Raw genomic sequence first — 27878 nt, 5'->3', positions numbered from 1 at the left:
CTAAACTTTAATATGGAGCCCCCACAGTCTTACAAAGTTAGTTTTTGCTTTTCTACTAACTCAACTGGCTAAATCACCAGGGTCCTGATTCCTGTTCCAGTTTTCTTTCAATTAATCATCTGCTAATGAATGTGTGTGACCTGCCCGCCCCGTACCGCAGGGTCAGGAGAGGATACGAGCGGAGAGTGCGGTTAGGCAGTTTATCTTGGTCGGCTGCCAACTGGAGCGCAGTCGGCCACAGGAGCGTGAGAAGTGAAGCCCAGTCCAGTCCACATGTTGACATATTCTCTTTAATATTGTGTGATACTTTTCTCTTAAAATACAGTCTTTTCTGAGGTAGACCATTACAGTTCAAGAACATTATCATTTTTTAAAACAGACATCAAAAAAGACATGAAATAAATACTTTCATGTACAATATGTCACAAAAAAATGAGGTAGAAATGGTTACAGAAAATGTACAAGAACAAGAACCAAGAACAAAGTTACTGTACTAATGGATTAAAAACAGCTAGGATGTGCTGGATGTGTTGGACAAACTGTTCATTAGATCATTAGTTAGGCCTGTATACTATGGCAGTCAAACAAATATATATATATATATATATTTACGTTGGAAGGTGTGTAAAAAGGTTGAACTCTTATTTTGGATTATATTGGCATGATCTATAAACTATGCAACATCTAAAGCCCTAAAATGTCCTAAACATGTGATGATGAGCTAACCCTATAACCACAAAACAGCAGTAATGACATTTTAGTTTGAGAATTTTGCAGCTGAATGAATGTTCGTAAAACGACTTGCCTAAAGCCGCCAGACCTTTGGTTCAACTTTTTTGATTTAACCACTTTTTGGTTTGCCACTGACTGGAAACACTTCAATATTATTGTCACTTCAATATAAGCCACTGTGTTTAATTTGTACATTGTGAGAAGAGCCCATTATCTAAACGATCCTGTATGTTTTGTATCTGTTTTAAAAAAGCAATTTTTATTATTGTTATATTATTAATATTTAAAATCATAATGCTACGTGATTTAAAAAGGTGTAACTGCAGTCTATTATATATAACTTATACAGCTCTGGAAAAAAAATAAGAGACACTTAAAGATGATGAGTTTCTTAGACTTTACCAAATTTAAAACCAAGCTGAACTGCTTGAATTTTTGCACCAGGAGTAAAGGCATAAAGTTATCCAAAAGCAGTGTGTAAGACTGGTGGAGGAGAACATGCCAAGATGCATGACAACTGTGATTAAAAACCAGGGTTATTCCACCAAATATTGATTTCTGAACTCTTTATGACTTAATGAATATGAACTTGTTTTCTTTGCATTATTTGAGGTCTGAAAGCTCTGCATCTTTATTTTTTTTTCATTATTTCAACCATTTCTCATTTTCTGCAAATAAATCCTCTAAATGACAATATTCTTATTTGGAATTTGGGAGAAATGTTGTTTGTAGTTTATACAATAAAACAACAATATTTCTTTTATTTAAACATATACCTATAAATAGCAAACAAATAAAGTGGTTTCTTAAATTTTTCCATAGCTGTATGTTATCATTGACATAAAATAGTAAAATAGTCCCAAAATGACAATAATATTGTTTGTAAGCGAATTGCAATTATTATTATTATTATTATTATTATTATACAGCACCCCCAACCCCCCCCCAAACAAAACAGTTATAATAAAAATGATCTGATACCTGTTAGATACCTTTGTTTTGTATGTAATTTGTTACATAACTAACATGGTGTTTTCAGATGGGGCTAAAATCACTGAGACACTGATAATAATAACCCCCCATCTCATCCATGTAAAACTAATCCTAATAAAAATAATACAATAAAGCACATACATTTGTCCATTTTCATTCGATTTTTCGATATCTAGTGTGTATCTAATGTGTATCAATGATGTAACAACATCTGAGCAATTCTTTCTGACTGCCAGTGAACGCTGTGAATCGTTTTTGCGCCAATATTTAGTCTTTTTATCTCGTTTGTAACTGTATTAAGCAGAAAGAACAGATCTCTCTATGTCTGTACTGAGACCAGTAGAAAGCAGTGGTCTCTCCACCGGATCAATAATTCTAAAGTGTGTGGAGTGAGAGGACGAGTCGACTGGGTTTTGTAGTTTTTCTTCACTCCAGCACAGATCAAGTACCCGCGCTATTGACCCGCCCGTACGCCGATGACTGAAGCCACCAACTGGGCCTGCAGGGTCATATGGTGCTATAGGGTTACTGGACATCAGGGAGAATATGGCCACTCCAAACGGCAGTGGTGATGTGGAGGAGGTGGGGGAGGGGAGCACAGTGAGCCACATGACCACACAGGGCCGGACCAGGCCTGCGGTGGGGGAGGGGGAGGGGCCGGCGCTATTACATCACACTACAGGCCATTCAAACAAGCCAACACACGGCCCAACCCAAACAAGCCCATACACGGCCTACAGCTCTCCAGCTACTGCATTCAGACCTTCACAACTTTTACTCACCTTTTTTATTATTAGTGCTGACCTTTTGAACCATTATTAATGAGTTTTTATATCTTTTAAATATCTATTATCTATTATCTATTATATTTTGTTACTAATTATCCAGGTAATTTTAAACATGGGCTCATGGACAGGCCTTTAGAAGGGTTTAAAGGGTGGTAACATGATATGCATGATTATCACATGAAAATTAAATAAAGTTTACAATTTACTATATTTTGTGATATTTTGTAATACAATAAGTAATCTGATTTAATATATCTGAATTTGTGAAATAAATCTTGTCAGAAATGTCAGAAAATGTCAGAACAGAATCAGAACGGTGGGATTTAAAGACCCTTAAATTATTCAGTTTACATACTTTTACATATAATTAATACATAATGCTGTTTTAGTGGAAAAGGTGTTGAATTGTTACTATCACGAGAAAACCTTAAATAGGTAAATATATATATATATATATATATATATATAGAGAGAGAGAGAACAACTGTTGGTTTATATTAATAATAACGTGTGGTAGCAATAACAAATGTGGTTGATGTGATAAAAAATATGGATTGATGTGAAAAGAAAAGCAATGTTCTAGAGAAATATATCTACTCAGAATATATTTTAGTGGTGGTGATAAGAAACTGACATTAGGACTTTAACTGTTTACTTGTATATAAAGAAAAAACTTTTGACAGGCATTTTAAATAGCTAAAAATGGGTTTTTTATTACCTAAAGGGTCATTGCTCTTTAAAAGGGTGTAACTGCATTATTATGGTATTATATCAGTGGCATAAAATGATCTTAAAAGCACAAAAATATTACTTATTGTTACTTATTATACTCATTTCTGGGATAATATATGGTCCAAAATAAAAACATTACTGGTCAAAACATTTTTTTCATCCATGACACAAAGTTAAGAATAACTGGCAGATTTAAATGTGAAAAGAATTGAAGTACAAGGTTTTGCAATACAGATGATGATCATATACTAAGCAGGTATGGATTTCATGGTAACTGTGTGATAGTAATTTAGATTATAAAATATATTTGTTCTGAAGTTTTGGTTATATGTGGTTATAAGTCATTCAGTGATGTTTATCGGCTAAGTTGGATGCATTTAAAGGGGCCTATATCTAGTTTTTGGTGTTTCTGTAGTAGTTTGGTGGGACGGGTCTGTGCAGAGATTCTGTAAGTGTGGTGTTGGTGAAACTAAATGAAATGCTGAATCTGTTGTCTTGCAGTAAAAGCAGAACACTGAGAAACTTCAACATTGGTAGAAGCTGCTCCCTCTGGATTGTCTACATGTTGAGCGTGTACGCGGTCTGCGTACGTGCGACACATTTACAATCAATTATTAGACATGATTAGCTGCCAATTGCATACAAATGTGCTCTGATTAATCTTTGGGTTGTTTACTATTAAATTCTAACTCAGGGTACTGGCAGTACTGGCTTATGATTCTGCACAGTCCGTGTGTTTTTAAAGATGCACCAAAGTACATGTATTCATTATAGAACTGAGTGTTTCTCTGAACAGTTTGTCCAACAAAATCCAGCAGCATGGTCTGTTTATCTACTATAACATTTCATGAAGACAATCATCACTGCATCGAAATCTACATCAGAAATAAAGGGGGAAAGGATGAGGGAAATATGTATTTATATAGAATTACAAAAATGTGGATTTTTATGGCATCAGACATCCTCTGAAATACCTGAATTACATTCAATGTTAGTCTTTGTAGCATTTTCAAGTTTCTCCTATGAGGTAATACCCCAGCTGCAGTGTGTGTACAGGTCTGTGGCGGGTTTGTCTCTCACCTCTGAAAAACACCTCATTTCTCACTACTAAGACCCTAAGGTTACATACATTCTTTATCATTTCTGAGGTAAAGAAATTCTTCCTGAGTATTTCAAACAAGACTACATATACTAAGAAACAAAACAAAACAAAATCAGAAGAGTAAGCAGAAGAGAACACTAGACGTCTGAGGAACCCATTCTTCTCGCTGTTGTGTCCAAATCCAAAGCAACTGTCTCAGGAAATTTGGGAAAACTGGATGAGGAATGTGGAATGAACTGCAGGAAACTTGCGCCGGAGGTTTATGGGTTTAATACCCTCAGAACACAATCTCTGGTCAGGTTTCTGCTGCCTAAAGTGTATTATTGTACGTTTTTTTTTTGTTGGTTTTGATGGTTTGTTCAGTGTACAGAGAAGATTGTTGTGCAGACAGTAAAGTCCAGTCTTTATCTCTCTTTTTCTCTCTCGTTCTCTTTCTCTCACTTCTTCTCTTATCTTTCCTCTGATATCTTAATACTATTTGGGTAGTTATGCATACACTGTTCTTAAAAAGACCGCTCTTGGACAAAGTGCACACGATACGACCGCGGTCTAACAACGACCTTCTCATTCTCACACAGAATACTGTTGGTTTCAAACAGGTTGTATAACGGTGGTTGCCTTTTGGTAAGTCGCTGTTGATAGTGTTGCCCTGGGCAGATAATATTTAAAACAAGTTATGGTGCTTCTTTGATCATTTTTGGTCAAATGCGTTATTACGTTTTCTCCGATATACCCCAAGCCCTTTATCACCAAATGATCGTTTTAAAATGAGTCACTCTAAAATAATAAACAATATAATGCCATTGGAGTGGACTGGCAATAAATATGATTCTGAAAATTGCAGTTAACAGGGGTATTTCTCCAAAATAAAAAAAAATATCCAGGTTCAATCCAGGATCAAGGCTAGTCGGATTTCTAGTGAAACTCCAGAATATATTTCAGATTTCCTATCCAGAAAAGCAAGCAACTAACAATTGCCCCCTTTCCAAGAAAAGCCTATTATTAATTTCTTTGGGGGAAAAAATAAAGTATATGTATATTTATAGAAAAAATAACACACCACGGCATGTTTCCAAGAAAACAAAACGAAAAGAAATTGCATTCAATCCAAAAAAAAAAAAAGAAAAACGCTTCTGCACCAATAAAACATCATCTCCCAACAAATAAAAAAAAAAAAAACACTTTTTTGGCTGCAAGTAAGTAGCTACAAAAAAGGAAAAGGAAAAAAAACAACTAAACTTTTCTGAGGCTTTTAAGCCTCGACACCGAACACAAGATGTAGCAGTCCCGATCCAGTGGCTGACCTTTCTCTCAGTGGCTGTTTATCTTGATCCATTCCATAAAAGTGTCAGGTTCTTTGGGGGTGCCGTGTGGCCGCACCTTGCAGAAGGCGTTCTCGAAGTCTTTGAAGGCAGGCGAGGAGGAGAGGCCGGCGGAGAGGCCGTGCATTTGGCCGGTGGCCGAGGCGGCTGATGCCAGGGCCTGCTGGCAGAGCTGCTGCAGCTCCATCATGGAGAAGTTCTCTGCCCGCTGCAGCACAACGGCCAGCTCCCTCTCGCTCAGGCTGCAGCCTTGTGGTGCCAGTGCCTGCAGCACCACCTGCCTCCGTGTGCCCAGGTCCGGCAGGCCCACGTGGTAGCGCTTGGACATGCAGCGCAGGAGCGGCTCCTTTAGCAGGTCTGGCCGCCTCGTGGAGCACACCAGAAGCAGTGGGCAGGCCTGGCCACGGTGGGTCTTCTCCAGGTGGACCTGCAGCTGCTGCCTGAGCCCGTCCTCCTCCTCGATGGCCTCCACCTCGCTCAGCAGCACCACAGCTGGCTGACGGGCCGAGGCGACCGAGAACAATGTGGCTAGCAGCTGCTCTGCCTCGCCCTTCCATTTGGAAACTAGTGTGGCACAACTAAGCCTGTAGAAGGCAGCCCCCAGCTGGGAAGCGATGCAACGCGTCAGTGTGGTCTTGCCACCTCCACGTGGACCAAACAGCAGGACGGTTCTGGGTGGGCGCACAGCAGGATCAGGGCGCAGTACAGGCCAGAGAAGGTCCTCCTCCAGGGCCTCTTTGACGCGATCGTGTCCGGCCAGTTCTGTCCACAGCGGGGCAGGGGTGCAGTCCTGCAGCTCGCTGTTGACCACCTCCAGGAGGCGCTGGTCTATGCTCTTCAGTTGCTCAGGACGTTTGTGTGAGAAGCTGTGTTCCACTCCTCCGTTTTCCCCCGTCATTGCTGCAGGAGGACTGTAATCGCCTGCTGCTCCATAAGGTGGGGACATCAGGGGCTTCAAGCCACTGTACTTGCCTACCTCGTCGCCCCCCATGCCGGACTGGGACGAGGGTTTGCTAGGCTTGAGGGTTTGTGGGTCTACAAAGCCATTGCCACGACATTCTGCTTTGTCACCAACACCGTACGCTGAATCTCCGCCAGATTTCAAGGGGTCATAACCGTACTTTCTGTACCGCGAACCGTCCCCATCTTCTTCATCCAGGCCCATCTCAAATGCTTTTCTCTTGAGGGATCCCCCAGGCTCTGAGCTGCCCAGGCCGCTGTTCTGATAACCATAGCTGCCCCCCACCACTGTAGGTCTTGAAGTGATTGGGGTAGGGGCGGCGATGCCCGAGGGCAGGTAAGGGGCTGTGGGGTGGCTGTAGGTTGGAGGGAGGCTAGTCTGGTGTGGGTAGGTGCTGGGGGGGTAGTTGTACACAGGAGCAGAGGGTGTATAGCTAGGCACGAGGGTGGGAGCGGACTGAAGGGCATGCAGAGGGGTTGTGGGAAGTGCTGAGCCAGCTTGAGGGCAGTAGCCTGAGGAGAGGTAGGTGCCATTATAGCTGGGGGGATACTCGCTGGAGTTTGGGCCGCTGCAGGAGCTGCTCCCGCTGTAGCCCGAGTCCGACAAGTTGCTGCTGACCGCCGAGACAGGCGGTCCTGCAGACGTGGCCACCACCTTGGGGCCAGTCAAGGAGTCATGGGACGAGGGTGGTACTAAAGGGTAAGCTCCATCAGTGCTGTGTGTAAGAGGCCAGGGCTCTAGTTCGCTCTTCTGGCTCCCATTGAGGGCTCCGAAGGCCCCGGGCTCAGGGTAGGCGCCCACAGCTGGGCGCTCGTAGGGCGAGTCCAAAACGCCAGAGTATTTCTCAGCATAGCGTTTGAGCAGGTTGGAGGCAGTCAGGGCAGAAATGTCATCGTTGGCCCAGGCGTAGCTGTAGGAGCCGCGGCCGCGGTGAGGGTAAAGTTCGGACTTGTGGGCCGGGGAGGAGGTCGTAGAGGACACGTCCAAATGCTGCTCAGGCCATTGGCTCAAGGGCTGTGCATGCTCCGGGTTCCAGTGCATCTTCAATAGGCCTGCTGGAAACGGACAACACACAAACACACATTATGTTACAACATGAAACACTGAAGGGGGGATAGATTTAGATCTAATTCACTCAACATGCTGAATGGGGTAGGGGTGGGAGTGTGTGTGTGTGCGTGCGGGGGTTATTATAATCTCCTGGAATGCTCCTTTGTTTTTCTATGAAATAATATCAATTAACTAAATTATACTCAGATTTCAAATCACTTTATAGGGTAAAGGTTAGTCAGTATGCTTTGGTAAATTTTTTTAAATTAATTATGAACTAAAGAGAATAAGAATACGAAATCATTTTACTTTAGTAGCTTTAGTACTTTATTTGATCAATCTGAAATGATGTTCTATGTAAAACCTTCATGTTTAGCTACAATCTTGAACAAAAATGCTTAGAAAAAATAAACAATAAAAGCTTTCAGCTGTTACACACAATGTAGAGTTGTTTAAAGCCCACTATAAAAACCACAATTTAAAAAAGGAAGTCCAGCAAACTTTCTTTATATGTTGAACTGTCTGGATAAGTCTTTTTCACGTATGAACTCCAAATATAACCTAGAATTTATCCTGCCAATTCCTTAGTACAAAGCCTTTGAAAAATCTACATGAAAATCTACCTGATCTATTATATGGACTCACTTGGACATTTCCCAGGGGGACTTGTAGGGTAAAGTCTGAGTAATATTTGGTTCAGGTAATACACATATTTACAATCACACATATAGGCTCCATCAGTTAATTTCCAAAGACAGTTAGGGTATCTAAATTAATGAAGAGAGCAGGCAAAATTCAGAGAGGGTTTGTTATGGATAAGGACTCTACTTTTTTAAATTTAGTAACTCATGACATGAACTATGGGTCAAAATCCATGCAACCAAATATATTTTATATTCTGTCCAGTAAATGTATTAGATATTTGATCTGAGTTCTATATGTTTTTGCCTTTACTATGCCTAGCATGCACTTGTCTGCTATGTTTGCTTTACACTATGTCATAAAACAATGTTTCAGGCATTAGGCAGGGTCATTTTGACTGATTATATGTCTCAACGTTCTTGTAATGTGGTGTTTAAGCTTTTAGACACATTCAATTTGTTAGACTTTACAGTACCACTTTAAAATAAGACTACCTTTATAAAGGGTTTATAAATGGTTTACAGTTAGTTTATCAATGGTTACTTATTAGGTTGTAAATGCCTTAAAAATCATTAATTTTCCATTATAACACATACATAGAAAGGGCAACAATATGGATGGCTGTGGGTTCACTATTTGGCAAACAACAGGTCCTTGCTGCCCTTTCTACGTATGTGTTATAACTGATTATTAATGATTTTTTTAAGGCATTTACAACCTAAATAGTAACCATTAATAAACTAATTGTAAACCATTTATAAACCCTTTACAAAGGTAGTCTTATTTTAAAGTGGTACCGACTTTACATTTGCCACCATTTTATTTAAATATCATTATATAAGTTTATTAATGATTTAATTACACAGAATTTTAGAAAAAGAAAAACAACTTCCTCTATATTATTAAAACAACAAACACAGTGAGATATGAGAATGTTTGCTTGCTAGTTTCCTACACACACACACACACTCTCTTTCTCACACACACACACACACTCACACACACAAAAAGAGTATCTGTGTATTCCCCTGTGAGTATGAAAGGAGTGGATTTGTTCTTTCCCAGTTAGAGCACATCCCTGCCATGTGCGAGCATCTGCAGCCTTCCCAGAGGAGCTATTGTTATCACCCAGCGCATGTTCCACTGAACACCTCCCCACCTCCACCTCAGCCCCTTCACAAAGCAATTCTCTTAAAGCCCTCTGCAGCCCGGCCACAGAAGGGTGGGGTGGGGTGGGGTTTGGGCTTTGGGGGGGGGGGGAGAAAAAAAGGGGGATGGGTTTGTAGAAGAGAGAGAATAGTTGTGCTACTCATTGGCTGCTTCTCATGAAACTCTGCTCAGCGTGGAGTGGCTTTTCCTCTGGCGGTCTTTGCCTCCGCACCCTGTGATTCATTATGCTGGCTTAATGCTGAAGGGTTGAAAGAGGGACTAATAGAGTAATGAGCAGGAGGAAAAAAACTAAACAGACATCTCTCTCTCTCTCCCTGCCCCCCGTCCACACAAACACCAAATTCTCTCCCTTAATTCCGTTTGGCTGGAGAGACGCTGGAGAGTCATGTGAGAAGAGGTCAGTTTCCTCTGAGAGGAACTTCAGAGGAGCTCAGAAACTGTATCCAAAGTGCATCCAACAATAAGGACAGCATCTAAAAAAAGAATATTCAGTACACTGCTAGAAAACATAGCAGAGCAAAGCTTTAAAACATGGAAAGCTTCCGCCAAGAGTTCACCAACTCTGGGAGTAAGATGCTTTGTGTTAAATGGTCTAGAGCAGGGGTATTTAATTAGAATTCAGTTCGGTCCAGTTAGAGAAAATTCTGTCAGGCCAAGGTCCGGATCGACCTCATTTTTAACTTGTGTTATGATTTAGTGTTTTATCCTGTATAATGAAAAAGCATAGTAGTTCTATCAGTATTTTATGTTATCAACATCTGAAAGACAATTTACAAACAAATTACAAATACTATTCAGTATATTTCAACAATATTTATTGTTTTAAACAGGCCTGTCACAATAATTACATTATTGAGTTATGATACAATAAATGGAAACACCCTCAATAATATAACTTATCGAGTCTATTAATGTGAATCTGTAAGTCAACTTTGTTTCAAAATGCTATATTTATTTTATATGATTTTTATTTATATTAGATTTAGGCCTGCCTGAAACAGCAGTTTTGTTTTATTTAATATTATCACTGTAAGTATGTTTTATAAATGTAGTATTTTAATCTCTTTTTCTGGAGCGCACCATCTGAATTAGCCTTTTTCGCTTTATTCTCCGCCTGCTGCTTCTCACTGCGTACTTCGCCCGTGTGTGCTCTGTGCTCCCGAATCTGCACAGATCTGATTGGCAGAAGAGAGTGTTTGGTGATCTTACAGCGCACGTGATTGGTCTGTGAGTTTACTGCGCCGCAAAGCACGTACTGCATACCGTAAAGACAAGAAAAGTTCTGCTGCTTTAAATGAACACTGTCAGAATTAAATCCTTCTCAGTAGTTTATCGGTTTGGGTCCACATGGAACAATGTCTGGCTATTAGTGACCTCTGCTCTGAAGAGTTAAGAGTAAGAGCTTGATCACTGAAATCACTGAAGTCATTCATTTAAAATAACTTACAAATAATAAAGCATCCAACAATAAAGGAAACATCTTAAAAAGCATCTTCTGAAAACTGCTAGAAAACATAGCAGAGCAAAGTATCAAAGCATGGAAAGCTTCCACCAAGAGTCCACCAACTCTGGGAGTAAGATGTTTTGTGTTGAATGGTCTAAAGAGGCAAGAGTAAGAGCTTGTGGTTAATATGCATCTACTAATTACACAGCAGAACATCTTCTAAAGGCTGTCTTTGTGATGGAAAGGACACTGATAGTCACTAAATCACTTAAATCATTGAGTAATTCATTTGAAATAGCTTACAAATCATAAAGAATCCAACATTAAGGACAACATCTTAAAAAGCGTCTTTGGTAAACTGCTGGAAATCCCAACAGAGCAAAGCATCAAAACATGGAAAGCTTCCACCAAGAGCCCACCAACTCTGAGACTAAGATGCTTTGTTTTAAGAGTAAGAGCTTGTGGTTAATATGCATCTAAAAAGTACAGAGCAGAACATCTTCTGAAGGCCTTCTTTGTGATGAAAAGGACACTGATCATCACTGAGTCGTACAGCTTCCAACAAAAAAGACAGCATCTAAAAGAGCTTCTTTTGTAAACTGCTAGAAAACATAGTCGAGCAAAACATGGAAAGCTTTATCTGACCCACATGTTGACCCATTTTACTTTAACCAGTGTGGACATGCACACTCCAGGGCTGAATCTAAATAATCTGAAGAGCTAAGAGCTTGGGTTAATCTGTATCTACCAATTACAGAGCAGACCATCTTCTGAAGGCTGTCTTTGTGATGGAAGGTGCAGATCATGAAGGTTTGATTTCTAAAAGCCAAAAATACATCACAGATCACAGGGAATACAAGAACAAGAGCGTCATCCCATGGTAGCAAACAGATATCTACAGTCCATCATCCTTGGGAATAAATATAATTGGTCTAAAGAGTTAAGAGCTCTAGATAATATGCATCTACCAGAACATCTCCTAAAGGCTGTCTTTGTGATAGAAAGGGCACATTGAGAAGGTTTGGATTCATGATAATTGAGTCTAAAACATATCACTGATAATCCAACAACAACATCTCCTGAAGTCCTCCTTTGTGATGAAAAGGACATTTATAGGCCTTCTCTGCCTTTGTATTTTTTGGCACACATGTGACACTGCCTTGCCATGAGAATGCTGGCCAGGGTTCAACCTCACTCAAGATAACAAGATAACACCTAATAACTTAGACATGTGTGGGTGTACCCAAGCCTTCCCTGCCCTAAAATAATACTTCATGGTCAATTTTCACACTGCTCTCCCATTGCTTTTGTCATTTCAGTGTACCGGTACAGTGTATACAACATGCTGACCTAATTTATCACTAGACTGTGAAAAATGATTTTTTTGACTTTGTAAATATAATTAAGTTTATTTAAGTACAACCTACAAGAATAATCTAGTACAGACTAGTTACTTAAGAATTTCACATCAAACTACTTGGTGTTTCTTTGTAACTGTTTGTCATTAGATACATTTGTAAATTTTAGTCTAAATGCCAAAGTAAAATTTAAAAAACTTTTAAAAACTGAAAATTGCAAGAAAAAGGTCTTTTACAGGATTTACGCATGTTCAGTGACATCAGCTTTAGTTCCAAGTAAACTTTTTTCTCATGGAATTAAAATTAATACCACAATAAATACAATATTTGGCAGGTAAGCATTACTAAATAATTTTTTTGCAAAGTTTTGCAAAGTAACATTTACCGAAAAAAAAAATGCAATTAAATACACTGAGATTTATGAGTAAATATTACTTGAATATATGTACTGTTAAATTTACTTGCTGTTGTTGCGTGTAAAAAAAATGTCCACGTTTTTTTAAGTAAATCCTACTACAAGGACCCGTGCTGTGCATACTATGACTATGACCTACTCTGGGGCTGGATTTGAATGGAGTAAAAAGTTATATAAAGACTGACTGGACTGCAGAAGATGTGTTGGATACATGTGATATAAGAGTGCATTTTTCTCTTTCATTTAAACATCGAATCTTCTTCTGATCTGAAGGCCTCCTTTGTGACGGAAGGCACGCTAAAAGCAGCCACGTCATGAAGGTGTTTGGTTTCCTCTTGGCAGAGCCATTAGCTTGAAATTCCTGGCATAGCTTGGCATTATTGAACTGTCACAGTGCGGCCCGAGGTGAGAGAGAGGGAAAACGTAGAGGTAAAAGAATAAAAAAATCCACAAGTCTTCATTACAGAAAGCACATCTCTGCCTTTAGAGGAGAAAGTGATGATTCATTATTCATACTTCTGCTAGTGTGCGCGGCTGGGCGGGGCGGGGTAGGGGGAGGGCCGGCGCTGCTGCTGCTTTATTGCCATTTAAATCAAAACTCAGGCTTATATACTGCGTTCTCCTTCAATCTTCCCTCTAAACTTTTCCCTCCCCCACTCCAGCTCGCTTTCTCTTACTCACTAGCTCTCTTTCTCTCTCTCTCTCTCTCTCTCTCTCTCCAGATGGCCACTGGACTACACCATGTCCTTCATATTTAACCCAAGGACTGTACATATTCTGATATATAACTGAAAAAATCTTAAAAAAATAAATCCAGCCTTTTTTCTGGTTTTTGAAGTGATTACATTAAAAGTTACAAATTAAAGTTCATTTTTCATAAGATCTAGTAAGTTCTACACTTACTAGAGAATCATGAATGTCCACATTAAGAACCATGTATTTTAACCCATATTTCAAAAGAGAAAAAATGCATTTAATTGACTTGATTTTAATTTTTTTAATCTGATATATTTGATTTCAGCAAATAAATGCATCTCTTTTTCTCCAGCAAGTGCACAAAGTGTTCTGTCGGCAGCAGATCTGAAGATTTGAGCTGTGGGTCGTGGGTTGTTGTCCAGGCTGCAGAAACAGTAGACGTCCTGCAGGCTATTCCCATCTGCAGGCTGTGGTCAGAGCAGGGGCTGTGGAGCCCAATAATGGGGCCAGTGCGTGACAGAGATGGATGGCAGCCCAGGGGAGCTCATAAAACCTGCAGCAGAGAGGGGAGGGGAGAGAGTGGACAGCAGACGCTCTGGCCAGTGTGTGCGTGTGCATGCGTATGTGTGTGTGTGTGTGTGTGTGTGTGTGTGTGTGTGGACAGGGCCTGACATTAAGGAACTCAGCCAGGCGGCCAAACTGCTGTCCACTCCATCAATATACATGGAGCCGTGCGCACAATGCCTGCTGTACAGTCCATCAATATACACAGAGCCGTGCGCATGTGTGCACACGCACACTCACATATACACAGTTTTGTATTTATATGCATGCATACACAGACACTTATAGATACATAGATATACATATAGATATTGATTTACTCTATATGTTCAAATATCTATGGACACCCCTTCTACTGAATGCATTCAGCTACTTTCAGCTAAATGCACCCATTACTGACACAGATGTGCAAATGCACGCACGAGCACTGCCAAAAGAATAGGACTCTCAAGAGCAGATAAACAAACAGCTCTGGACAAAATTAAGACATCGCTTCAGTTTCTGAATCAGTTTCTCTGATTTTGCTATTAAAAGGTAAATGTTTGAGTAAAATGAACATTGTTATTTTATTCTATAAACTACAGACAACATTTCTCCCAAATTACAAATAATTTATTTGCAGAAAATGAGAGAAATGGCTGAAATAACAACAAAAAAGATGCAGAGCTTTCAGACCTCAAATAATGCAAAGAAAACAAGTTCATAGTCATTAAGTTTTCAAAGTTCAGAAATCAATATTTGGTGGAATAACCCTGGTTTTTAATCACATTTTCATGTTTTCATGTATCTTTGCATGTTCTCCTCCACCAGTCTTACACACTGCTTTTGGATAACTTAATGCCACTCCTGGTGCAAAAATGCTTTGATGGCTTGTGATCATGCATCTTCCTCTTGATTATATTTCAGAGGTTTTCAATTATATATATATTATATATATCGTTGCTGTCACGATAAAACCTGGTATCTCCAATAAAATGGCAACTTTTCAGGTGAAAGGAAAAAGCTTTCTAAGTTTCAGTGAAAGTTAATGTAAAACAATTTATTTCCAAGTCATTCTGGAGCCTTTCTATTGGTCCATTCATCATGAAATTTGGAAACAATGTAAAGAGCAGCTGCCAGATTCACATTATGTCCCAAAGTGTCATTTTTGTGTTACGTAAAACAACACACACACACACACACACACGCACTCACACACACACACCCCATGCGGCCGGAGCGCCTGCTGTCCACTCCCCCCCTCCCCACACACAGACCCTCTCCTCTTTCCAACTGGACTGCATGGATGAGCTTTTGGGATGGGAGGAGATATCTGTGCCCACATGAAGATGAAGAACAGGCCTCCTTCCACATTCTGACCTTCATCCACAGCAACTCACGGCTTCCTTTTGTCCTCTAACCTCGCTAAACGCTCTCCCGTCCAGCATTAAATGGACCGGACACAAGCTAGAGGCTCGCAATTACGTCCCGGCCTGCGAGAGCGGGGGTTTAAAACACCCCAGCAAAAGCGTCTCACAGTAATCTGGACTGGGTTTAATCCACACTCCTGATTAAATCATAGCCCTTCCACAGATTCATTTACTCCAGCCCTGGGGAACCAATAGTGAGATTAGAGCGGGGAGAGGAGGAGGATGGGGGATTGAGAGAGGGATGTAAAGCGTTAAATTATTGCGGAATCAAAATGGGAGCGCAAATATCATTAAGACAATATTAAGAAATGACATATCACGTATGAGCTCTTCACCAGCACATATGAGCTCTTCTGAGTGGATCTGATTTTTTTCTGAAGCACTATTAAAGGTAGGGATGGGGAAATGATTCAGTTAAATAGATGGAATAAGTGAAAAGACTGAATTATTCAGAGTTTTTTATTAGACTATGCAATTGCAGATGGACAGATAAAGATTAGGTAGAAAATACTGAAATATCTCTTAAAAAATTGTATATATTTTCGCTTACATGCAAAAAACTTGTCTCTCTGAAATGGTAACTTTATAATATAAGGAAAAAAGGGCTTAACTTTTACTGGAAGTCAATGTAAAAATATTCATTTTTGGAGTATTCCTATTGGACCATTCATCATAACATTTAGACATGATGTACAGAAGTGAAAAAGGTCAAAATTGAGATGCAAAATTGAAGTTTTCGCGTGACAGACTGAGAAAAAATGTTATGTATTTTTTATTTTTACACAAGATCCTTGCAGGAGGAGGAAAAAAATAACTTTAAATGGACGTCAATGTAAAAATACCTTTTTCTATTTATATCGGTTTATTCATAATCAAATTTCAACACAAGTACAGACCAACTGCAACACTCACATCAAGTCGAAAAAGGAAAAACAACAATAATCATGATTCAAGGAATTTACACGACAACATAAGACGATAAGTTCTGTTCTTTTGTAGCGCAGTCCCACTGATAGCACGAAAGCTGGACTCATAAAGATGAAGCCAGGCTGGTTTAAACCAGGATTTACCTCTCTCTCTATCTCTCCCTCAACTTAAGCTCCACATATGCCTCTCCAAACACACCCAGATAACCATAAGACCAGCCCGGGTCACACGTCGCCCACTCCAGCGCCATAATCAACATGGGAAGGCGGCTAAGTAAACAGAGGCACTGCCTCCGGATTAGGAGCAGCGGCCGCTCTGCACCGGGCCGGCCCATTGTCCACACGGGGGCTCCTGGCACTGCTTTGTGTGAGTCTGCGGGCCGGAGCTCGGCCGTGCTGCGCAGGTTTCTGGGACGGCGGGGGAGACAGATGTTTCCACTGACCGCCTTACTGTCTCTGCGGCTATTGTTGAGGACGGCCGGTCCTGTTGGTTCTGAGACAAAGGAGAGGGATCCTATTGTCAGAGGCCTGCCTAATTATGGAAATCTTATTAATCTATTCAGCGCTGGTCTGCTGACAGCTTTTGTGCTGCTCTGGGATTTATGGAGGGAGTTTGCCTGTGTTGTTTGTGTTGCATCTTGCATTTTTTTCTCACTCTCTTTCTGTGTTTGGGCTTGTTCTGGGTTTGACACCAATAGAGCAAGGATGGGAGATGGGTGATGAGGGGTATTTATCACAATATAGGTATATAATCATGATAAACTGTCACAATATACTTTTTTATATCAACAATGATATCAGATATAAAACACTCAGATCTGGATAAATAAGAATAATTAACTTCAACTAAAATCTACATAAAGACAACTTTACAGTGGTTGGAAAAAAATCCCCTAAAAATACAGAACTCCAAATCATTTTGGTACATTTCTATTGGTCTAATTATCATAAAATCTGGATACAGTATACAGAGCCCCTGCAAGATTCACATTATGTCAAAAAAAAGAAAAAAAGAAAAGAAAGTCACGGGTGGGCGATATGACAATAGGTTATCTTTATAACACAATATATGTATATAATCATTATAAACTGTCACAATATACTTTTATTTTAAGTATAGCAACAGTGTTATCAGCTCTAAAAGACTAAATGAATAATGAACAGTTATATCAATGGTATACAATCCTCACTGTCCTTCAAAAACTCCTTCAAAAACAAAAATCTAAATAAAGACAACTTACAGAAGCCATTTTGGTCATTTTGGAGCATTTTTATTGGTCCATTCCTCATTAAAGTTGGACACAATTTAAAAAAAAAAACCCGCAAAATTCACATTATGTCAATAAAAGAAAAATTTCTCACGATAAACTTTTTTATAAAAACATTAACACTCTAAATTAATAATGAACAGTTATACTATATCAATGGTATATAATCCTCCAAAAGTCCTGCAAAAACCTCCAACAAAAATCTACATAAAGGAAACTTTACAGTAGAAGGAAAAAAAACCTAAAAATACAGATTTCCAAGTAATTTTGGAGCATTTCTTTTGGTCCACTCATCATACAAATTTTATATAATATGGAGATGTACTGCAAGATTCACATTATGTCAGGTTGGCGAAATGATGATGGGTTATTATTATCACGCTAAACTTTCTCAATAAAGTTTTCAGAGTGTATCAACAGTGTTCTTAGACATTGGACAGTATAAATAACTAAAAAACAGTTATATAAATGATAAATCACATGAAAATGTTCAGAAGCAAGCAGCTGATTAGTTTTTTTAACATTATGACAGCTTATGACAGTGTTCTATTTGGTTTCTTTTCACTAACAAATTACAATTATTGGAAAACATAGAAGACTAAAAAGCTTTATAGGATTTTTAAAACTATGGCTCTGCTGTTTAGATGATACATTACATTATATAATTTTAACTTCAAACTCTCCAAAAACTTGCAAACCTCATCTACCACGTTAACTAAGAACAGCTCTTTTAGTTACGTCACTGATCTTTACAATAGACGTCATCTGGGACAGAAGGCGGGGAGGGTCAAACCACCTGCTAGGCATCTTTAGATTCGGTTCCCAGCAAAACATTCCCTCCCTGCCAGGAGGATGAGCTTTCATTACTAAAAGTCTGAGTACATGTGGTTCTAGTATGTAAACTAGGAGCCCAATGCAAAATAAATTAGTTATATTGTATGAATGTATTTTGTTTTTACTTTCTTTACTTGCTATTGCTGAGCATTCCACATGCCACGCTGGAGCTTCACCCTGGGTTAATAATGTTTTATAGAAGCATTCATAGACATATATTCTTACCATAGTTACTCACCAGTTAGGGATGCACTATAAAAAAAAAAGTTTTTACAGGCTTTTCCCTGTAAGTTTCCCTGTAAGTGTAAGTTTCCCATTTTTTCTCTTGATAATTACTGTTTCCAGATTTTCAGGATACTAACTGCGAATTTTTTTATTTTTATCTGTCAAAAAAAAGAAGTTTGTTGCATTTCACAATTTTACAGCATTGTAAAAATGTTTTCTCGTGATGCTTTGGGGTTTATTCAGGGTTTATATTTAGTATAAAGAAAGGACATTTTGATAAGTATTACTATTTTGGGTTTTTATGTTCTAAGAGACATTTTGGTGAGGTTGGCTGAAAGTTTTTGGGTAGTTTAAAGCCTTAATTCATCATCATGATGGAAACTAAGCTGAGACTAAGATTCAGGAGGCGTGTCAATATGAGAAACCTCCAGTTTAGAGACCCTGTATAAGAACATCCTGTTAATTTAGTTAAAAACTGTGTTTTTTAATTATTTAACCCTGTTTAAACCCCTTATGTTTCAGCAGAGGTCTTTATTAGTTTATGAGGGTTTTAGTAATACAGAAGTACTGATTTAACTTAATGTGATAATTTTGTGAATGAATAGTAAAATAAGGTAAAAGAAAAATTAAAGTTTTTTTTAAATCTAACGTTATTTTAGTTTTTTGAATAATAAAAAGTGTATAAAAATGTTATTTTCTGGTTGCAACAACATTCATTTGCCATTTTGTAACTTACTTAACTCTTAACCATTTTTAATTTTTTTTCTGGCATCCCTGCTGCTAGAAAATAACTGTTTTTAGCATAGATTTTTTTTTGAATGTGTAAAACTATACAATTATCAACACATGGGGTGTAATTATGTAATAATGAGCCTAATTGCTGGTCTCTGATACCAGTGAAACATCAGGTCTGAAATATGGACTCCAGAATTTCTGTAACGTGAGAAGAACAGACTGGAACCCACTGCAGTTTCACAACTCCCCTGGGGTCCACATGCTCTCTCCATCTCTCTCTCTCTCTCCATCCGCCCCACTTTTGTTTTCCTGTCCTGAGAAACAAAACCCACTCGGATGCAACATGCCTTCTGGGACAGGCGGCCATTACCGCAGGCCGAGAGCAGAGCTCAGAGAAACCGCTGGTGAACAAGAGCAGAAAGAATCAATCCAATCAGACCAGCAAACCCCCAGACTCCTACCTCCACCCACAGCCCCGTAAACCGGCCTGAAGACCGAGAGGAAAATAGAGATGGAGAGCCTCCACCCCTCCCTACCCCTCACCCACACTAAACATACTCTAATAAAGTCCCAAAAAAGATTATTCTGAGTAAAGCCATGAAGAACTGCTGCTGTTTTCCTAAATAACCTCTCCAGAGATGCTTTTCAGAGTGGAGATGCTCCATGTTATTAAAGGGTTAATTAAAGGGTTTAGAACCTAATATAATTAAAAAATGTTTAATATCATTATATAAGCTGTATAATAATAAAGCGAGCAAAGAATCCATTAAACTTAAAGCACTCATTTTCTACCTTTTTTGTAAACTTCACTTCTACACCATTAAAACATTATTATTTATTATTTTTTTTTGGCTAAATGTACACTAATAAAGGTACCAAATTAAAATCCTTCGCATCATTCTACACTTAATAGAGGGTTTTAGAGCAAATCACTATTTATACATTTTTTTAATAAAAAATATTTGATTTAAATAAAATTATTTAAATCAGTATAATAATAATACAACAGACTAAAAAATGCATTAATCTTATAAGAATCTTTATGCAAACACTCACTTCTACAGTAAGACTTATCATTATTATTATTCAGGTAGAATATGTATGAATTCACACTAATATTAAAATTTACTTTTATTATTAAATTGCCATCCATCAATTTTTTCCTTAAATCTACATACAATATGTATGCAAATTAGTTTAGAATTAATTTATATAAGACCTCTGTATATATATATATATATATATATACTATATACTTATAATAATTATACTGTATTATATATATATATACACTTTCTAAGCATGGTATTGGGCTAAAACACTACTAATAAATCCACACAAATAGGCGGGGCTAAATGCTTTATAAGCTGTATAAATATAAATGTGCTGCTTTCCATCTCAGAAACAGGTTAGATATTATTTGGGCTATTTAGACTGCATGAAGTTAATCTAGTAAAACTAGGACTGCACAATACATTATTTAATCATCATTATCACAATGTGCATATGAGCAACAGATGTATCGCAGAGTTGCAGCATGTGCAATGTTTTGTGTAATATCAAACAGATTTTTTACAATTTTTTTACTTTTTGCTGCTTGATACAAAATAACAATGCACATTAGTTTTAATTTCCGGACATATCTACCAGAGGCACAATGTATCTGCCAAATAAAGGTTTTAATGTTACAACATTTATTGCAGAAAAAACATATTGAAATGACAGCTTTTTACAGTATTGTGCATTAGGGGTGGGCAATATTATATCGTATACAATATATCGTGACACAGAAATATCATGATATTAAAAATCCATATCATGATAATAGGGCTGTTCTGTCTTAAAAGTAGTCTATTATTTACTGTGAAGCTTTAGGTGTATTTATTGTATAATTGTTTTAGTTTGCAGTTTATATGCATGCACTAAATATTCTGCAATATTATTTGCTGCATTATATTATTTTATGCTATATTATTTATTTTGCCACATTATGATTATTCTGTTATACTATTATACTATATTTCTGAAATTAATGAATTATTTTAGTTTTCCTATATCGCCAAGTATATTGTTATCGCAAAAATACCCTGAAATATCGTGATATTATTTTAGAGCCATATCGCCCACCCCTATTGTGCATCCCTAGTACTAACCATAGTACTGAACTATGTAGTGAACAGTACATTCTACAACAGTGTTCACAATACAGATTGTATCGACGGACACAGCAAGAGAGAGAGAGACAAGCAAAAAAAGAAAGAAAAAGAATGAAAGAAAGTAAGGAGGAAAGAAAGAAGAGAAAGAGAAGGAAAGATAGTAAGAATGAGAGAGAGAGAGAGAGAGAGAGAGAGAGGCTTGTTTACATGAATTAATCATGTCAGTGCTCGGAAGATAAGACAAGAGCCAGCGCTCCAATCATTAGCTGATTTGTATTCAGCTCAAACAGTGCAGGATCAATGATTTAGGCAGAGCGGTTTACAGAACTGTAGAAAACACTTTCAGCAGTTTAGTGGAGTGGAATGAGTCCAAATGTATTGCTTAGGTTGGAGCTGGAAGATCACAATATAACTGTTGATTTTGAGCAATACAATATAATTCCAGTATTTGTGTTTGTGCCTGAAAACTTATGAAAACTGAATTTTTCAGTTCACAAAATGCATCCTGTAATCAAAGTCAGTCAGTGGCTGATGCTGTAAGCAATCTACACACAGTTGATTATTACCATTGGAGGAGAGGGAGTGTCTGACATGCACAGAGTGATGCCCTCAATGACTCCTGAATCCTGTTAGTGCCCACACCATTGGCAGACGGCTGCACGATGCAGGACTGCAACAACAATGCAACAACATCTTAGCATTTGTTAAAATATTGCTATCACTTTAGAATAAGGCTCCCCTTATAAAGGGTATAAAAATAGTTTATAAAGGAGTTTATTAATGGTTATAAATTAAGATGTAAACATCTTAAAAACATGAATAAGCATTTACAGTGACAATGACTTTTATAACTATGTAATAAAATAATATAGAAAGTCAGTGTAGTCATTTAATATGTTATTATAGTTAAATGAATAAAGTTATTAACAGAAATTAAGTTAATGATGACTAATGGAAAAGACAAAGTAAGATAAACATCTGAGGTCATTTAAGTAAGATCTGAGGTTTAACAGTTTAAATGAATGTGGAATCACTATTTGGTACATGGCCACTGTTGTCCTTACTATGTATGTGTTGTAACTGCTTATTAATGGTTTATAACCTAATTAATAACCATTATTAAACTCCATTATTAAACATTTTATAAAGGAGCTTTATTTTAAAGTGTTGCCACAATATCTTATAAACTATATACTGTATGTATATAAGCTTTAAAGCTTAGTGGGTGGTGAAAGAAATGTATTTACATATATGGGCAAAGGTGATGAGATATTTTCTCCTTCCTTGTTTGTTCTGAAATCAAGGGTATTAAAATTAGTCTATTTTTTTATTTGGAGATCAAAATGAACCTATTGGCACCAGGCCAAACGCTAGCATTGAGCTGTGAAGCTCTGTGTTCTCTGGAATTAGTACGTTTTGGGAAGGATGATTTAGGGAGTTTGGGATGAGGTGTGGTATAGTGGTGCTCATCCAATAAATATATTAATCTTTCTGAAGCTCTTATTGTGGAATACAACTTAAACTTTATTCAAAAGGAATGCATTATAACACCTGACTTTGGGACTGTGCTCGACTGAATATTACTGGGCCTCAGAGTAAAAGTACTGACCCAAGATTAGCCCTTGGATCAGCTGTCTAACTGGATTCAGAGTATCGTAAAAGGTAAAACTTCTATTAAGGCATTCTTAAACTGTACGATTTGATAAAAACTGCACTTTTTTTTACTTATCTGTCCTCTGTTGCTAAATGTACATCATTATTTGTAAGTCTCTTTGGAAAAAAGCTTCTGCCAAATGTAATGTAATGTAAAATATGGGCCGACGTCAAATGACATTTGTAATCTGCACACATGTAAAATATTCTCAATATTCACTGCTTGAACCGAGTAGCTGCTACACCAGAGCAAGTCTACAATCTGCAGGCTACTGGAGTATTGGAGAAGAAATTCTCCAGGCAGGTGTGAGGTCCCGGCAGATGAGCAGAAGCTCTCTGCACACTCTGCTGCCGTTAGCCTGGGATAATGCCCCCGCACCGGACAACGGGCTGTCGTTATTTATAAGCCGTGCATAATGGGGCTTTGCTGAGAAAATTATTATAAATCTATGCATTAGTCACAGTGATGTGATCAATCAAAAGAAACCCAATCCCAGCGCTGCGCTCCTCCCCGGCTCTCTGGAGCTCATCTGCTCCCTCTTTCATGGCCCTAAAAAGATGTAATAACAGAAGAGTTGGAGGGCTCTTACGAGTTTTCACACCTGCTGCCCAGTGGCCTCTATTCACACAGGCCACGCAGGATCCCTGGAGGAGAGGGCCTATCTTCTGGAGTGGCAGTGAAGGATCTGCTCTTCTATCTCCTCCTATCTGCTTTAACTCTCTCTCGCCCTCTCTCTCTTTCTGCAGCTCTGTGTGTGTGTAATCTTTAAGCTTTGAAGGCATTATCGCTGCTCCACACGTTCCTCACTGTAAGTGCAGCCAGCCGTGTGAGATCAGCCCTGATCTGTCCTGATTACGGGCCGCGCGCTGTTTACACCGAGAGGAATAAGGAATGATAAGTGCACTGTGGGAAAGGGAAATGGGGCTAAATCTGTGTACAGCCTCATCCGGACGGGATTAGTTTCTCAGGGGGGGCGTCTGTGAAAAATATTTCACACTTCTACTCAGTCATAAAACTCTTGCACCAGACTGCAATTAAAAAAACAGGAGGACCAGTGAGTTTTTTTTGGCTTTCTCGGTCACGTGACATCATCATCGCGTTCAGTAGCTCCTTCATTTCCACTTGCTGTTGTGTTTACTACATGGTCTCCATGGAAACACACATCCAAAGTGTCTCTATTATCCAAATCTGTCTCTAGTAGATATATAATAAAATATGGAAACAGTGTACATTTTTTTTTTTGCTACAAACAGCAAAAAGTTGTCCCCTGATGACCACATTTTAGGCTATTTTTGCGATAACAATATTAAACAAAATTTTTGGGCAATGTTATTGTGTATGATATGATATGGCACAACCATTAATTAATACTATTAGATACTGTAAGGTATATACTGTATGCTAATCTTAATAGTGCTGCTTTTGTGGGCTGGTATATAAAAAAGTGTGGGTGGGATCACAGAGTTTATTGTTACTATATACTTAAAATCTACTCAGTATTAGCCATTAGTATGTAATTGGTCAAATCTAATTATGTCAAAAAGTGAAGAACAGCAGAAATGAAGAACGTTTTTGCAAGACAGCAACGATTTATACATTACATTAAGAACAACTGCCAGATTTATACTGCCTAAATCCCAGTTGCTTACTACACACTACTCACTCAATACTAGGGGTGGATGATATGGTCCTAAAATAGTATCACAATATTTAAGGGTATTTTTGCGATAACGATATTTTTGGCAATACAAATTCAAAACATTGAATTTAATGAATGAAGATACAACAATTTTGCATTTTGCGAGACAGCAACCATATACAATACATCAACACAATTTTCAGTTTAGATCCTTCTGGCAGCAAATACTGCTGCAGGAGAGACATAAAACCTTGTTAATTTCAATGGAAGTCAATGTAAAAAACTGTTTATTTCAGGTACTTTTGGAGAAAATCAATTGGTCCATACATCAAGAAATTTTAACACAGTATAAGGGACAGTTGGCTTGTTGAAAAAATTCAGTAATCTAAAATTTGACAAAAATGGAGATACTTTTTATACTTTTTCATTGGACAGCGACAATTAACAATTAATTCTGTGCATCATCTTCAGCTGTGCTCTGTATCTGAAGCTGAGGCCTGCAGTGGTCATCTGCACAGAACGGCAAGATGCTCATAATTTTAGGAACAACACCCCCACCCCCCCTGGTCTGCTAATTCACGTCCACAAATGGCTCAAAGCCCCCCCACCCAACCACACACACACACACACAGTGAGCCACCCCCTCCCCTATAAGAAAAACAGGGTCCCTATTTTCTGTGGCTGCAGGCTGGGTTTAGGTCATTGTGTCCACTAATATATCAAAGAACAGCTGTCCTAAGGCTCTGTGATGACCAATCACCCCCTCCATCTGTCTCCCTCACCCAATTCTCTCCTTCATCTCCTCCTTTTTCCCTCCATCCAATCTCTCTTCTCTTTCCTTCTCTCTCTCTCTCTCTCTCTCTCTCTCTCTAGATATATATATATCTCTTTCCCTCCATCCCTCCCTGCCCCCTCTTCCAGTCCCAGCGAGTGTGTTGCATTCCCCTCCGTTAAATCCCCTGGCCTCCCTCTCGTTCTCTCTCTTTTTCTCTCTGTCTCTCTCTCTGTCTTTGTTTGTTTATTGACTGACTCTACAAGCAGCTCGGGATTTCTCTGTTTGCGCACTCGCGAGTGAATGGTGGGACTGCGGCTTAGAGCCGGAGTGAAGGTGGTCCGTTAAAAAAAGTGGATCGAGACACAGCGTTCTGCACACGGGCCGCGTCTATTTTCATAATTCTCCTCACAGAGGCCTTAATTAGGAGAGCTATGGAGAGTTACGCACAGGGACCTCCAGCCCTCAGATTCCTCTCAGCCAGTCAGCTGCATGATGAGCAGCAGGCAGACAGCAGACATGAAGTCTGACCAGGCCGGAACAGCCTTAAAGCAGCAGCCTGGAGAAATTGGTCAAATTCAGCCCCATCAACCCAGATAAAACTCAAACAGCTGAGGCATTTCTTTAGTTTTACACTGGGTCTATAAGTCTGACAGTGTATAGCTAACAATTAACAAAACCATACAGCCAACTAGTATTGTGAAAACTGGACGCCTACATGATCCTGAATTAAAACTGCATTAAGACTAGGGCTGGCCCGAATAGCGTTTTTTGAGCTCCGGATATTCGGCACTGATTCGAAGCGAATATTCGAATATTCGTTTTTAAAAAAAGAGGTAAAAAAAGAGGTAAAAAAAAAAAAGAAAATCACGGCCCCCTTAAGACATATTCACCCCGGATTTTTGGTGTTTTTATCCCGGATTTTTGTTTTTCACCCCATATTTTTTCTGTGTTTTTAGCCCAGATTTCTTTGTGTTTTCATCCCGGAATTTCTGCTGCCGCACACCGCGTCTTATCTGCTGCGTAAGAATAAATAAAGAAAATAAATGATGTAATTACTATTATTATTAGAAAAATAACAAACAAAAATAAACCCAAAATGTTGACAAAAATATAGTCTAACGAATAAAAAAAAATAAGAAACGAAAAACTCCACAGGACCAAAGAAAATTACTAAGACATGTAATACTGAAAAAAAAAACGGAAAAAACAAATACGCGTCTGGGGATAAAAATTAAACAAACCAAACAACACTCAAAGAAATAAATGTATATATAAACAAAACAAAAGAATGGACAAAAACAACAATCCGTTAAAAAAACTCATTTAAATCCATTAAAAAACTCATTTAAAACAATCACAGGCTTTTTGCGCAGAATAATAAAAGTTTCGGTTAGTTTCAGTTTCAAATCATGAAAACAGCTCACCAAAACCTCAACCTATCCTTTATATTTGACAATATTTGATTAACTTACAGGTCCTTACTTATTTTTATTTAACTGAACTGAGTTGTAAATTATTTATAGCCTCGCGCTGAATTCATCTCCCGCTGCGAAAGAGAGAGAGAGAGAGAGAGGCGCAGCGCATTTTGCCTGATTTTAATTAACAGTACATTTGTTGGCTTTAGTAAGTTTAATAACATTAATTTTAGTATACTTGTCAGATCTTATTTATAAAAACTTTTTTTAGAAGACAGAGGTTATTCTGCGCGCAATGCCGCGCCGCTGCGCCAAGCACCACTTTGCGTGCCTGACATTTCAGAGTGCTGGACGAGATTTTAATTCATGAATTAATATATTTAATATTTTAATAAATTTGCCCTGGTGATAAGAAACGAATGCTAACATATAGCTTTATATTTCTGTGTATTTCAAATGTTTTAAGTTTTATGTAATTGACGGGCAGCACCACGCGCCAGATTGACAATGTGCTTTATTTTTCAGATATAAAAGTGAAATTCAGTTAAATAATAGCAAAGTTAACTAAAATAAATTTATGTTCAGTCAAAGTTATTTTCTCTTTTAATTTTCCATTTCAAAACTCCAGCATTTGAGTGAGAATAAGCATCTGTTGAAATTTTTAAACAGCAGAATGCCTAGTTACAGTTATTTAGTCTGTGTACTAAACATAAATATAAATCCTTATAACTGACAGAAATAAATATAACTAATAATAATTTATAGTTACAGTGCAGATTTTTAAGTATATATATTTTTTCATAGTTGATTGCTGAAGGCTCTGGGTGTGGTTTATTTTTATGTGGTAAAGATGTGATGGTATGGAGTATTTTG

At 38.3% G+C, this 27878-nt stretch overlaps 1 protein-coding gene across 4 annotated transcripts in view; it reads right to left on the bottom strand.

Moving 5' to 3' along the window:
• Nucleotides 1–274: 274 nt before the first annotated feature.
• Nucleotides 275–27878, bottom strand: part of fignl2 (fidgetin like 2) — a 40544-nt gene continuing 12940 nt past the window's right edge. For 2 of the 4 annotated variants that reach the window (XM_007257874.4, XM_049462862.1), the window contains exon 3: nucleotides 275–7685. In XM_007257874.4, the coding sequence (XP_007257936.3) occupies nucleotides 5659–7685 (2027 nt within the window). In that variant the 3' untranslated portion in view covers nucleotides 275–5658. Of the gene's footprint in view, nucleotides 7686–22088; nucleotides 22193–27878 lie in introns of all 4 variants that reach the window. The other 2 variants (XM_049462864.1, XM_049462863.1) reach the window with 2 other exon arrangements.

Source organism: Astyanax mexicanus, chromosome 13, assembly GCF_023375975.1.
Source record: "Astyanax mexicanus isolate ESR-SI-001 chromosome 13, AstMex3_surface, whole genome shotgun sequence".
Classification (NCBI taxonomy): domain Eukaryota; kingdom Metazoa; phylum Chordata; class Actinopteri; order Characiformes; family Acestrorhamphidae; genus Astyanax; species Astyanax mexicanus.
The sequence above is the reverse complement of the archived record's forward strand: the minus strand, read 5'-3'. Positions and strand labels throughout refer to the sequence as shown.